At 40.5% G+C, this 15,610-nt stretch overlaps 1 protein-coding gene and 1 long non-coding RNA gene across 9 annotated transcripts in view; one reads left to right on the top strand and one right to left on the bottom strand.

The window, feature by feature from the left end:
- LOC134807944 (uncharacterized) overlaps positions 1 to 15,610 on the bottom strand; it is a 359,665-nt gene that overhangs the window by 39,913 nt on the left and 304,142 nt on the right. For all 8 annotated transcript variants that reach the window (XR_010149620.1, XR_010149618.1, XR_010149616.1 and 5 more), the window contains one exon: positions 310 to 374. Coding sequence is in view for 1 of the 8 variants with exons in the window: in XM_063790095.1 (XP_063646165.1) it covers positions 310 to 340 (31 nt within the window). In the remaining 7 variants the exon portion in view is untranslated. The remainder of the gene's footprint in view (positions 1 to 309; positions 375 to 15,610) is intronic.
- The window catches only part of LOC134807945 (uncharacterized), a 430,365-nt gene that overhangs the window by 379,098 nt on the left and 35,657 nt on the right, over positions 1 to 15,610 (top strand). The gene's annotated exons all lie outside the window — the stretch shown is intronic.

Genomic DNA, 15,610 nt, shown 5'->3' with positions numbered 1-15,610 from the left:
ACAATGAATCACAATCTCTAGGGAAGAAGTGTTGATTTGAATTGTTTTGTTGGTTTCCAAATGGAAGGAAAGTGAGGCCGGGGAAGTTGATGACTTTTCTAGGGCCACAGAACTGATTATTGACATGTTGGAACTAGAACCCAGCTTCCACAGAGCTGCATATGCTTTCCTTCTGGGATCACATAATAATGTCCTAATAGAGTGAGACCAGGACTGACCCTTTGTCCCTCTATCTCTGATAAATCATGTCAAGACCTGCAAATGATTTTACCCCTTAACAATGAAAAGAAGATGTAATTTTAAAATTACCTTGGATGTACAGTGAAAGCAGCATTCCCATAATCAATCATCCAAAATCACGGGGTTATTTGGAGCTATTTGAAGGAAAGTAAATTGAAAACATGTTGTTAAACAATGCACTAAAGAGTTATCAAATCATAAACATCTAGATTACTTTAACATGTTGATTATTCCACATTTAGGGTCTCCTTACAAAGCAACCCTGGCCATGAAGAGACCTGGAAAATTCAATGAATCCCTTTCTAAGTTGTTAACTGTACTGAGTTGAATCATTTGGCTATGTGGGAACATATGTTAAAGTAAAAAAAAAAAAAACTATATATTACATATATATTCTTTTTGGAGCTATTATTCACACTTTTCACTAAGCAGAAGACACAGAGGCCTGCTATTAGGACATGTCTCTGAGGATACAGAAATAGTTTGGGGAGTACAGTGGTATAATATTGAACACATTAAAACCTATCTGGAGCTTTGGAAATCAAATATACAGACATTCCATAATGACTCTTGGGTTTTAGCATAATTCCTGAACCTGAAAATTCATAACTAAATAATGGCAGGACATTTATGACATAAAATGCCTTAAACCATTTGTTTATTATTATATGTGGATTTTGAGTTTTATGTTTAAGAAAATTGAAAGCCTACCCTTTCTTTTTTTTTCCACTTTGGAAGAGTGATATACCAATTACCTTTGAGAGACTTTGTTTTTCTTCCTGGAAGAGAGCTAAACCAGGACTGAAGTTTATGTCAAGGAATCCATTTGGTTATCAAATCTGTGATCATGCGCTCTTATTAAACTAAACCAAATTAAGTTAATATTTGTTGAAAAATAAATGATGTAATTCGTGAAGAACTCTGTTTTACTCCCAGGATGGTGGCCTGTTTCTTCAAAGTAGCCTGTGAGGAAACAAAGTCTGAAATAGTTCTTTAAACTGAAAAGAGGAAATTGTTTTGAGTGTGACAGGTGTCTAGAGGGATCACTACCCTTGAATGATCTTTGATCTCGGGGTTATCGTTATAAGACTAAATTATATATGCAATTTTCCTGAGACCAAATTCAATGACTGAACTCTAAAATTAATCTGGATATTATTTCTTCTTGGAGTTCTAAAACAAGGCCAGGGAAGATTAGAAGCCACTCATCTGACTGAGACGCATCCTCTGACTTTTCTTGGAATGGATTCCTTATGTGGACAAAATGTGATTTGAATTGCATCTGGTTACTGTTTTTAGAAAATTTTGTTGAAATTCAAACTGAGCCTGTGTACCGTGAGCTGATTTATCAGTGCCTGCCCATGTGAGAACCAGAAAGGAACTAGGAGGTGTAACTGTGGGGAGGTCGCTCTGGGGTCTTTCATCCAGGTTACCTATTAAAGGGGCAGGTCTCCAGGCCAGAAGGAGCAAATGCAGTACACTCCTAGAGGGAAAAGCCTTCTCTTGAGGCTCTGAGAACTGCTAGAGAAGAAACAACAGCAGCATGGTGGAACGAAGACAGAATTTGAAATCAAACACAGCTAAATCTTAAGCCTAACTCCACCATGTATGAGATACATGACTTTTTAAATTAAGTTTTGTAACCTCTCTGAGCCTCAGTTTTCCTACTGGCAAAATAGGAGTAATATTGCCTGCTTTGTTGCGATGTAAGAATTAACAGGGGATTTTATGCATAGTATCTGACATCTGGTAGGTCCTCAAAAATTTAAAAAAAAAAAATAGTACATCTGCAATCACCTTATCAGCAAATAACATATATTGAATATTTATTATGGGTCAAGCACTATACTCCTTTACCTCCTGTTGATATCTACCTGGACACCTAGCATTAGTGGATACTCAAAAATAAGTCATAAACTGACAAAATGATGGATGAGTCTCCTTTTCCTATTGACTTTCTTTGGCTATGAAAGCACAAATAGGCGAGACCAGAGGGGAAACGTCCACGTGTTCTGTTGTGGATCCCTCAGTGCACGCAAAGCTGTGGGTTTCCAGAGGAACGGTCCCCTCATCACTTCAGTTTCCTGCTCTTGGGTGGATTGCAATGCCCCGCTACTGGGGTAGTAGCCTTCATTTTGTGTACTATGGTCTTGCTTCTTCTGAATCCAGAGGGTAAAAACTCAAACACCATCTAAAAATGTCAAGTTCTATTTTGCTTCAAGAGCTCCTGAGGGCTGGGCAGAGGTTTTGCAGTTTCACCACAGGCATTTACAAGGGCCGCACACTTTGGCAGAACTAAGTCTCCAGATAGCCTAACCTCTCCAGACCTAGAATGCAGCTGAATTTTAGGGGTCGTGAAAGGGGGAGTTTCTGGGGGGTCCTGGAAAAGACTAAGTCAACCTTGGTTCATCATCATGCTATGCTCAACGCCCGCCCCCTGCCCCTGCCCCTCCACAGTCAGGGCTTGCTTGGTTTCTGGTTTCAAAATGAAATTTTCACATGGCCCAAATCCCAACCCACCCTAATTTAAAGAAACAGGCACTTGGCATGTGATACAGATAGATCAGCAGTTGCTCATATACAGCTGTGCACATCTGGCACACAGGTATGTGATTTTGCATGAAGATAAATTGTGTGGGGACCAAACGCACAGTTGTTAAACTAAAAATGAATCGCTTCTTGGAAGCAATCTTCCTGCACAGCAGGGCCTCTGTGTGAGCTTGATCCTTTTCATTAGGCCTTTCTCAGAAAGCGCAGTCTTCTCCAGAAGGCCTAGGATGGAGGAGGGGGCATGCCCACACCTGCAGTCGGCTCTTTGCTGCTCCCCTCAAACAACACTTGCACATAACCTCTGACTGCCATGATTGGACAGCCTTCCCAAGGGAGGTACTCAGAGCCCAGGAGAAAGGAAGAGGCCAGATTCTTCGTTGTACTGCCTCACTTTCCATAAATAATGTTGCATTCAGGATCCTATGCTTCAGGGAGAGTTCTTTTGTATACCATTGCTGAAGGATCCAGGTGTATTACCAAACTTGGTGGACCAAGAAGTCTTCCTCCTTTGGGGGCCTCCTGGAGTCAGTGGTGTCTATCCCTGTGTGCACATCTTGCCTGTAATTCACGTATTTGTAACTCATGGGAGCACCGCATGCTCAAATGCTGTTCAGATTAGCTGGCTCCACTTGAAGATGCTTTGCTGGCACTTTGGAGGAAACAGAAAGAATGAATTCTGCTCTAGGCAATCTCTTGGATTCCATGAAGCACCATGCTGAATCAATGGGATCAATGACTAAGGCTGATACAGAATGTTCCATTCCAGGCTTAGTTTCACAATTTCAATAATAGGAAGTTGCTAGGTGTTACTAGGGGTTGGCACAAATGAATCAGTGACTTTGAAGATTTTTCCCATCTGTCTTTTCGTGTGGTAATAATGTAAGCAAGGGTCTAGCAAATTTGCTTTTATTCTTATTTATCTCCCTATCCCGCTCTGCCCTTAATTCTTTCCTCCTTATCTATTTATTTATTTCTCAAAACAAACAATAAATCCAATAGGTGAAAGGAAAATTGCAATGGCTTCAGAGGGAAATATAAACTACACCTTATCCCACTTGAGTTAGAGTAATAGATTAACTATATTATGTATTCTGCAGTATTGCATATGCTGTGTCTTTTGTCTGTTTATTTTTTACCCTTTCCTAGATTGGTGAACCCTAGATTATTCCTTATAGCTCAACTCAGTTCTCACCTCTTTTATGACTCCTTCTCACATGGGAGATGATTTTATTCTCTATGCTACTATTATACTGCATGCATACCTGTCTGCTAGCAGCACACCATTTTGTGATTGCCTGTTGCCATGTCTGCTTTCCCACCATAATGTGGGCCTCTCCACAGCAGGGATTATCTATTTCTTTCTATTTCCAACACTAAGCCCTATTTTAATAAATATATATCTGGCAAATGAATACCAATGCTGTTCTTTCTTTTCCTGAATAACTTTCTTAGAACACCAGGTATTCCTTCTTTGTGAACTCCATGATAACCCAGGATGAGAATATAAAGGTCCTCCATAAAGTTGGTCGGGACCTGACCCAGACAGCAAACAAAAAACAGCCCTATTCCGAGGTAGCCTGCAACTGCCAGAATTACCTAGGCTCTGCCTCAGGGGGTCCTGGCAAGGGATAAAATAAGAAGAAACATGTGAATAAAAACAGGACTGATTATCTTTGTTCTTAAAGAAAAGAAAATGCAAGTATTTTCAGGCCTCAATGCTGAGATCAGGGTGAGAGTACAGAGGTGCATGTCATTGTGGGAGCTACCAGAGGTGTTTGAAACCAGCCACTGCAAAAGTTCTCTGGTGGGACTCTCTGTCCAGGAATCATCAATAGCAAAGTCTCCCAAGGATCTGTCTCTATCAGCACTCTTCATTTGCCCATTTGTCCAACCTTGCCTTGCATTGGTAGTTTATAATTCTCTTGAATCCCAGAATGAGCAAAAGCTTTGAGTGGGGAGGTTTGTCTTTTGTAGAACCCAACATAAATTCCACACTCATGTGGGAACAGAAAGCTGAGCAGAACCAATAAGCATATATAAATCTGCTGGTATATATAATACATACATATAATATATATCACATATATATCATATGTGTGATATATATGATAAATCATACACACACATACACACATACAATTTGCCAGCTGTTTTTCCATCTAGTTTTTATTATATGAATAAGACTCAAAAATACTTACCAAAATTAATGACTGATAAAATAGTCAATCTCCCTCTTCCTGGTAGAAGAATGTTATCTTAGGGCACAATAGTATAATAAAATTGCATTACTGGGATAGCTCAGAGAAGAGGGTTTCTAAGATGGGCTTCTCACAGTTTCTTGCCTTGACTCTGAAAATGCTGGGGCTGCTATACCTTGCTCCCTTGTCCCTGTTCTTCACATCTGAGCTCCTGTTCTCTCCCACCCAGCCTCTATGGCAGGATTCCCCGAAGCAGCCTGCTTCTCTCCCCTCATGATCTGCATGGCGGCCAGGTACCAGCACATCAGAGGGACTGTCCTGTTCCTTACAATGTGTGAGAAAGACACAGACACCTGGAGGGAAGGGAAGAAAGAATCACACCACAGCTCTGTGATGGCTTCTGTGGAAAAGTACATGTGGGAAATATAATCCTCTGTAGAGGTGACCAGAATGTTTAGTCATATAGAATTTTTTAATTGCTATGTCACCCAACCAAAAAACAGACTGCATTTTCAACTGAGGGAATAAAAAGCCTAGTTGCTCATGTGCAGGCAAATGATAACTTCCTGTGCACTTTCTCCTGGCCTCGTCAGTGCCTCAGTACAAAGAAACTCAAAACTGTTACCAGTAGCTCAGGAAGGCAATAGGAAAAGAATGAAGATTAGGAGAGAAAGGAGCAACATGCTAGACTTGGAGTTAAAAAGTTGGAATTTTACTCAATTTTTTACTCTGTTACTTCAAAAAAATCCCTTCTCTATCTGAGCCTAAGTTTCTTTAAATATAAAATGAGAAAAACTAGCCATAGAATTCCAATATGCCAGTATTTTTTTTTATTTTCTCATCTTCTATGATCTTTAAAAAACTATTTTTGTAGAAACTGAAATTTGTGTTTCCATTGCTATCATTCTGGGTTTATATTTTTTCGTATTTACAGAAATTTTGTTCGGAAAGATATTTTTGTGTTGGATTAACTTTCAACCAATGACCAAGTTTGCTCCCTAGAAGCCATTTGAATCTGGGTGGGCCTTATACCCAAAACTAAGTCTGTTTTCATGTTTGTGTTACTGATCCATCTAGTGTAGGTGTTCATTAAATACTTGCTAACTAAAATAATCAATCATCTTATAAAAACAACATTGACAAATGTTTTTTCTAAAAGTTCAACCTATAGTGAAAAATCCTCAACATCCTGTGGTTGAAAGCATCTGGTCCACTGTGAATTATTTTTTATGAATTAGTTCCAGGAGGCCTCCTCTGTTGACAAAAGATACTCGTTATCAACCGGGTTTGCTGGGCTGGGACTATTTCGGGCATCTGTAAAAGTACCATCTTCCAGATTTACATGGCTTTTATGACACTTACCAATCATATCTTTTGGTCCAAACCATATCATTCTAAACCCCCAAAACTAGTCTCTTTCTTTGTAAATTGGGTAGATATTGTAAGCTTCTTTCCTCTATTTCTGGGAATGCAAAAATCCCAAGAGTATATCAAGTACAGGGTATATTTGTAATCAGGTATTATGAAATCCTGCTTTGGATAGGGATGGAATCAGTAGTTATCTATCCCTACTGGCTTTGATTAGTAGTTGAAAAAAGCAAGGCAAATTAGCAGAAAAGCCCATGATGTGAAGTGCTTTTTGAAGAACTTATTTCCAACTCTAATCATATATGGCCCTGGTAACTTCTTACACCTGGAACTCAACTCCCAAAACACATATAAGTATTTGGTCCATTAAAGTAGACTGATATAGAGTTCCCTTTTTCATCTCCCATCATCTTCACTCACCTTGATGACATAATATTCTTGGCCTTCTCATTAGCAATCAAACTATTCATGATTATGCCCCACAGATCACTGTCAAAACTACTTTCTGGAGAAAAAAGTCTGAAAATCCATTATGATGAGGAATGGATGACTGAAGGAATCATCATGAGATACAGGAGTAGTGGCATCATAGTAGAGAAAACAGCATTAAGTGGAAGGAACGGTGACATTACAAGATGGTGGCTATTGGCTGGAAAAAAGGACACAGAGCACCAAAGCCTGTGCTAACTCTGGAAGACGTAAAACACTAGAGAGTCATGTCTGCCAACGTTGGGCAAGAAGTAGGTCTGGTGCATGTGAGCCACTCGGTTCTATAAATAAACTCAGCAAGACCTGCATGTGTTTTCCTAGTGAGCCTGCTTCCTTATAACAGAATTCCTGCTGCTCCTGCAGTCCCTGCTGGTGTTCACTTCCTTTTGACAAGCAACCCCATGGCCTTCTTGGGGAGATGTCATGTGTGCCTCCTATAGCAGGACCAGGGCCACTTGTCTGTCCACTTCCAAAAACTCAGGCAGAAGGAGGTCCTCTGTGCTCTAGTTGCAGAATGGGGTGCCTGTCTCTAGATGTCTAAACGAACAACCCTGAGTTGAAATGTCTTTAAGAACCTGCTACTGTGAGGGCATAATCCATCATCTTCTAAACCACAGTTTAAACTACTATGTGTGGTCTTATTCCCTTGGGTTTATTTGACCTAGAATTTAATTAAGGACTTTTGGGAGAAAACAATGATGTGAGACAACTGGAGGGTCCCAACAAGTATGTTTTACATATTCATGACTGTATAATCCACAAGTTTGTTTTTATTTATGAAAAATCTCAGTGAGAATAAACAAAGCAGAGAGCATAATAAATGGTGTCTTTATTATAAGGAAACCAGGAAGATTGCACTGGCCATTTGTTTCCTTCTAGGACCTAGGATGAGACAGTCTGCCCGTCATGCAGTTGGCAGAATGGGATCCAGTCAACCCCAGAGCCACCTTCCCATTACAATCCATAGCTGTACCACTTGTCCTCAGTTTTGAAAAAGATATTCTCAACCCATCTACACACAGATACGGGCAATATCCCTAGGAATGATACCTAGGGGTACCTACATCCTATTCCTAAAAATCAGAAACCTGTGTGCTTCTTCTAAGTGGCAGCAGCCTCCATGAAATGGAGAATGCCTGGCAGCATTAGGGACCCTGATTATGAGATACGGCACCATCACTTGAGATATGTCAACAGCTTTTTTTGATTTAATGAATAGAAAAAACATTTGAAACACTAGTTATAGAGAAATAAACTTGAACTTACTTTATTTATTCATTGCCAAATCAGGAAAATGTAGTAGACGTACTTTAATGGTTCATACTTTTGTGAGTGTGAGGATTCCTTTATGGTATCAAAATACTTCAAAGCTTGTAGCCCCAATTGTGGTCATTTAACTTTTAGTGCTTTGTTTGAAATAAATTAACTTTAGATAAATTAGCATTTTGTTTTATCTCAATAGCATCTGCATTCATTTTAAGGCACTCATTTGTATGTGGAAAATGTAATTTATTCAGACTACAGATAATATTTGGTTGCTTTGAGAATGAACAGATTATTTGTGTTAATTCTGCAGTTCCCAGAGACCACTGGGAATCATGAAGACCTGACTTTCACTCTGGATTTCACCCAAGCACAACTAAGTTTCTCACGATATATTATGAAGACTGGAGAAATCAAGGCTGACGTTGACATGATGGGTGCATATTAGGTAGACCAACTACTTCCAAAAGTGCTGATGATTGCTGGGGAAGAGAGGATGGGATCTCTGATGAGGAGCTATGAGATCTACCCTTTGGTCTCTCCTCTTCCATTCTTGTTCTGCCACTGACTCAGTGCATGGCCTGGGAAATGTCATTTTTGCTCTCTTAGCCTTGGGTTCTTCATATGAGACAGGGCAGGTGGGATGTAAAATAGAACAGCAGTTCTAAATCTTTTGATTTATAAATCTTGAACTTTTTACAAATGCTTTGAGTCATTTTTCTGGAACATACTTATATACACAAAATTGACCTACCATTCTGGGGACTCATAGATCTTCTGAAGCCACGATCAGAAACCCTCGAGGTGATGAACATTTAAATGCTCCCCAGCAAGGACGGGGCAGTGTTAGGGAGTCAAGGACATGACTATGGAGCTGTGGTGATTTCACTTTTATTTCAAGCACCTCTTTTGCAGAAAGTAATGGGAGTCAGTCCCTGGGAGACATCTGGAAAGCATGTCGCCTGACCTCCAGCTGGGTTTGGTTTCAGTCTGTTCCAACTGGTGACCCTGCAGTGCTCTTTCTCTTTCCCAACCCAGACATTCTCTGTCTCCCTGTCTGAGCTGGGCCCTTCCCGGCCTTTCAGGAATGGTGTGCCAAAGACAAGGCAATTCCACTCTGAGAAGGGTCTTACAGCACTGCCTTGCATTACAAGGGCTCCTTCAGTGGACTCTTAAGTTCATTCCCTCCCTCGCCACTGAATTTGATTCCCTTTCCAAAGCCCTCTTCATACTTTACTTTATGGAAAGGATTCTTTTTACAGGCACCAACCAAACACAGTGTGTTGACCATTCAGGAGTGGAGTCAAGTCAGGGACAGAAAGCACAGCTATGCATACCGGCATCTTCTGGCTTCCAAGCCAGCTGCAGAACTACATGATCAGTATCGCGTGAGGGAGAAATGTGGGGGTTGAGTAGGATGCCCTTTCTCATCTCTGGTCTCACTCATTTGGGTTTATGCCAAGTCCCCTTGTCATAGAATGTCAGCAGCATTTCTTAGAATCTCTTTTGGCCATTCTTTTATCATCTATAGCTGTGCTGTCCAGTGCAGCAGCCACTAGTCACATGTGACTATTTAAATTTATTAAAATTAAAACTTTAGCTCCTCAGTTGCACTAGCCACACTTCAAGTGCTCAATAGTCACACAGGGCTAGTGGCTCTTGGACCAGACAGCATACATCTAGAACATTCACATCTTCACAGAAAGTTGTATCAGACACCAATGACATATATGCCTTCAGTAAATAAACACTCCCTCCCAGCACCTGACTGAGATTCAAAAGTGTAAAAATGATTGAGATGAGATTCTGCCCTCAAGAGGCTCATGGGTTGTGGAGGAGGCAGACATGAAATTATACCATCATAAAACTCTGAGCTTCCAAGGGAGACAGGAATTAGGTATTCCAGGCAGAGATAACAGTAGGTACGAAGGTACAGAAGAATAAAAATATGACATGTTCAGAGAAAGGGACATTGCTGCCTGTTCACATGTAGAGTACATGTGTCTCATGAGTAAAGAGGTGGTGAGAGTGATGACTGACCAAGGTGGGAAAGTACACGAGGATCAGGTTTGATGAAATCTTGTCTGCCATGTCCATTTGGTAGTTGTTTTATAAAGGATAATTTACAAGAACTTCATCTGTAACTAGTTTTGATTTCCTAGAATTTGGTTCCTTGAAATTAAATACCCTTTTGCCCCATCTCTGTCAGGATCTTATGACAAAGTCTTTTAAAGAATTTCAAATCCTGAGCTCCTGTCCTCTCTGTGGCACATCTTCTTCTTCTTCCAGGCACTGCCCTCAGGTTCACATCTCTCACTGCCACATCGTATGGTCGCTGGAAGATGTAAGAATGTATGGATGTTTGTGTTTAGCTAAGCAAAGATGTCCCTTAAACTGACAATAAGGTTGACGACCACAAGCAAAATGAAAAAGGGCAATGCTTCCAAAGAATTAGTTAGCTAGCTGTGACAACAAGACCAAGGAAAACTGGTGGAAGGACAAGTGGAAAAGACACTTGCAGAATGCTCTTCAGGAGGCATTCCTGCAGCTCACTGTGGCAAACACATGCACTCTTCTTTCAAACTACATAAATCCTCACAGCTGAGGTTCATTTCTGCCTGTCCTAAATGTATCTTGATAACCAGTAAAGATGCATACCATAAAACCATTCAAGAAATATTAATTGAGCATTTACTAAGTGTCAGACTCTTGCTGCCTTCAATGAAGACCAACTTCATGGGTCTGCGATGACCATGGGTCATGATCCTGACCTCTGGGATATTCATGATAGATTTCAACACCCTTCCAGTGCTATCTTCTGCAGTCTCAACATAGCCCTGCTAGGTAGATAAGACCAAGTTTTTATCCCCATTTTTACAGATTGCAAAATTAAAGTCCAGGGACACAAAGTCGTGTCCCAATATTGCACTGAACAAGGGAGCTAGGGTCAGCTCCAGTATTTCCAATATAGGCTCTTAGAGGTTTCCTCAGAAGGCAAGTTAAATAATTACAGAAAACTCCCCTAAAATTACTTTTTCCTAGTATGTTGGGAAAAAACATCAAATATGAGGCAAAAAAATACTAGGAGATTCTTGATGATTGCATTTGCTTAAAAACAGATACAATACTCTCAGTAGTTCAAAGCCCCAAATACTTGTAATGATCAACAAAAGCTGAAAGCTGATTTCTTTTGAAAATCATCAAGATTAAAGTGGTCAGGTGGCCACAAACATTCGTAGCCTTCCTGTTACACTAAAGAAAAGAAAGAACTTGATGAGTTTAAATGCTTTTTTGAAAGGATTCATTTTATTTTAATGAAAAGAAATACACATCTCTCTTTTCTCATTTCAGTGGATCAGAAGAGTTTGTGGCAAAAATCATACTGGCCAACACTGAGCCAATGCTGCAAGAGCAAACGCTAAATAAAGAAATCTGTTTTAAGGCTTTATTGAATTGTAACTGCACACTTGCAAATAAATCCCAGTGCATGTTGTTTTAATTAATGTAAATAATAAGATAACAGTGGTTATGGAGGTCTAACCAACCATACAGTTAAGCATTCATTTGTTTTCAATTATAGTTAAAATATATTCAACTGAATACGGCTTAAGTGGTAATTACATTCTTTACAAGTTCCTAATAATCCCTGGAATGGCCACTCTAATAAAAATTTGCCTCTAATGGGTACATGTCCTGCTTGCTCACATGTCAAGGCCAGTGGAGTCATTAGGAACAACAGCCGTCCAAGTGTCTGTCTGGAGATTTAGACTTCTGTCCAAAGCCCACACATGAACCACTCACTGTGTACTTAATATGGGAAGCAGCATGGTCATTTGATTGTGGTTTTATGCTCTTTCCCAGGAATGCTTCTCAGGGGGGCAATTCTGCTATTGGAGAGTGGCTATTTGTCATTTCCTATCAGATGAAGCCTTGGACAGACCCTACAGTAGGATGCAAGGGGCTTCACTCAGCCATCCTGGCTACAGGAATTTCACTTCATTTTAAGATAGTCACTAACCTCCACCCAAATTTCCAGGATATCAATCTGTGTTTAATGGGTGGCTGGTTGTGAGACTGAAGTAGACACAGCATTCCAATCAAGGGAAATATGTCTGGGTGCACACACAGCTTGATAAATTGCTTTTAATGTTTTGAGTCAGGGAAAAAAAATCTAACATTATATGTTCCCTTTCTTTTCTCTTATTTCAATACTCTACTGTGTCTCTCTTCCTCAATTTTCCTTCCTCCCATGCTCCTTTTTCCTCTTTTTCTCTTTCCTGTTCCTTCCTCTCTGTCTTCCCTATGGGAGAATTTCAGAGGAAATAAAAGACAGAACTTGCTTTGTGGTTAAGAGTGCCTATGTTGGGTGATTCTGAGCTGTATCATTTCCTCAATTGTCATTCCAAAATTCATGTGTCATTCTAGTGGTGCAATTCTGCTGCTCTGGTTCTGGAGAGCAATTATAATTGAAGTGCTTGGCAGATTTTTATTTTCAGCATCTACTTGAAATTTAGAGGAAGCCAATGGGGGCTGTGCCCAGAGAGAGAAAAGCATGTCTCATAGATAAGAAGGGACGTCAGTCACCCCCTAATATTAAGAGGACAACCCTAGAAATAAACATGAACCTACTGCTAGCCTTGCTTTTCTAAAAGAAAAGATGCACATTTATGCAGTAAATATATACTAAACAAAAAAAGGGAAGTAGAAATAGTCAAGAATAACAGATGGCAGAAAGATATATGTACTCATAACAAACTTGACAGTGCTCTCTCTAGTAAGCCATGGCAATGCTTGGATAATTGTTGGGTTTGGATATAAATTTCAAAAGGCAAAGTCCGCCATATTTTTATCTAATAGAATGTTTAAATAAATCCTTCCTCCTTGATTTGTCAGTTCCATACATGAGGGGCTGCTGGTAGAAGGGGTGCTGGTTTTATCTGGCCCTGTTATCGAGTGTCTATGGGACTGTGTATAATTCCCTTCTCCTATATGGGTCTTGTTTTCTCCTCTTTTAAATTGATAATCTTAAAGGCACTTCTCACCTCTGACAATTGCCATTTCATTAAATTACAGCTCAGATTAATAAAGCTTCTCATGATTGACGTGCTTTAACAATCCGGTCTTTCCACAGCAGTGAGCCGTCGGTTAGTAATTTGGGAGGATATACATGTATCAGAAACTTTATAGAGAAGGGCCATGCATCATAGAGAGAAACAGGAGACCTGCCTTTTAGGCTTCTACCCACCTCAAACTTCCAGAATTCTGTGGTACTTCTGTCTAGCCATAATTCATTCCTGCCTTGTGCTTCTCCACTACCTTGTGCTATGAGACTTTAACAGCTTCAAAGAAAGTGGAGGAGCCCCATAGAAAATCCTGGCAATGGCTGTAAACTTGTACAAGCCAGGCAAGTGCCAGAAAGATAGTATGGGGACAACTCCTACCAGCTTGTGAATATTCAGTCTCCCTCTTACTGCCCAAACTATGCCACGACCATTACCACAGAACATGGTAGTCCACATGGTGTTTCCCAACATTCCCAACATTCAGTTTCTAAATGAAACTGAATTTCATTTAGTTCTAATTTGAATAAGACTACATTCAGTGCATAGATTCTAATTTGGACTAGACTAAATTGTCTCTTCCCAATCTTTTCAGCCTTCCATCCCACCAACCCCCAATACGTACTCAGAGCTCAAACTTAACCTGATAGCTTATAGTATTATATTTCTATTGCTGTGCAACAAATTACCACAAATTTGGTGGCTTGAGAAACAACCCTTTACTATCTCACTGTCCACTGGTCTAGAGTCCAGGCATGTGTTAGCTGGATCCTCTGCTCATGGTCTTGCAAGACTACACTCTAGGTATGCCCTGAGCTACTTTCCTTTCTGGAGTTCAGCAGTGTTTTCCAAGCTCATCTGCTTGTTGGTATTATTTGGTTGGTGCAAAAGTAATTGCAGTTTGGGTGGCTCACGCCTGTAATCCCAGCACTTTGGGAGGCCGAGGCGGGTGGACCACGAGGTCAGGAGATTGAGACTATCCTGGCTAACATGGTGAAACGCTGTCTCTACTAAAAACACAAAAAAATTAGCCGGGCATGGTGGCGGACTCCTGTAGTCCCAGCTACTCGGGAGGCTGAGGCAGAAGAATGGTGTGAACCTGGGAGATGGAGCTTGCAGTGAGCTGAGATCATGCCACTGCACTCCAGCCTGGGCGACAGAGCAAGACTCTGTCTCGAAAAAAAAAACAAAAAACAAAAAAAACAAAAAAAGAGTAATTGCGGTTTTTGCCATACTTTTCATGACAAAACCACAATAACTTTTGCACCAATCTAACAGCATGTAGTTCCTTGGAGTTGTAAGATTGAGGTCTTTATTTTGTGTTGTCTTCAGCTGGGGAATGGTCTTGACTCCTAAAGGGTCCCATACTTCCTTGCCAAGTGGAATTCTCACAAATGGCAACTGATTTCTTCAAAGGTGGCAGGAAATCTCTCTCCACTGTGCTGAGATGGAGTCTTATATAAAGAAACAAACACAGGAGTGAATATTGCCACGCCTTTGCCATATAACATAACGTAATTACAGGAATGACATCCACCACCTCTGACACAGCAAGCCTAGAGTTCCATCTGCAGTCAAGAGGAGGGGCTTATACAAGGATGGGATTCACTGGGGATCAGATTGGAATTCTGCTTACCATAATTATTATACCCAGAGAATTTTTCTTACCCCTTTAGATATGGGTTTTCCTTTGTCTAGTAGGAAACTACTAGACATAGGGTTTGCCTATGTCTAAAACCATCACCTTCATAGATGACTTGAAGTCCACCCATCCTCCCGTTGAGGTTTCCGTTATATGTATAATCCTCTTAGGGCACTTGCTCACTCTGGAATGTGATACAGTTTGCAGGGTCTTCTCCCCCAATATACAGAAATCTTCTTCCAAGCAGGGAACTAGATTATATTCAACCTCACATTTCCTCTCACTCCTCACTCTGTACTGTGCAGCATAGTGCTTTCTACATAGGCAGTAGCTGGCAAACACTAGTGAAATTCAATAAATCAAAGCATAGAAATTACAGAATATGCAAGCTAAAACAGAGCTTCGGGGTCACCTAGACCGAGCTCCTTCCCTTATTTCTCTTGGCTGGAAGCTATTGGCATCTTTTTGTGTTTGTATGTTCCATCTGCTATCAAACATTTTTATGACATTTATTTCCTCATTATAGTCCTTATTGTGCTTTATTTATATATCTGTGAGGCACGGGAGAATTTCCAATTCTCCTTTCCACTGCAAGCCTGCTCAGACTCCCAATGCCCATGACAGGCCCCCAGGGCTCCCGTGACAACACTACTCCCCACTTCCCTACATGTCTCTCTGTCTCCTCTGTCCCTCCATCATCAATTTCAAACTTCCTGCCCTGACATTCAAGGCCTCCTTACACTTTGAGTCTGTCTGTATCACCTCCCTTATTTTCTCTGGGTCTCATTCCCTAGCTCCCA

The sequence above is a fragment of the Pan troglodytes genome, chromosome 12 (assembly GCF_028858775.2).
Source record: "Pan troglodytes isolate AG18354 chromosome 12, NHGRI_mPanTro3-v2.0_pri, whole genome shotgun sequence".
In the NCBI taxonomy this organism is placed as follows: domain Eukaryota; kingdom Metazoa; phylum Chordata; class Mammalia; order Primates; family Hominidae; genus Pan; species Pan troglodytes.
This window is presented reverse-complemented; position numbering and strand designations above follow the sequence as displayed.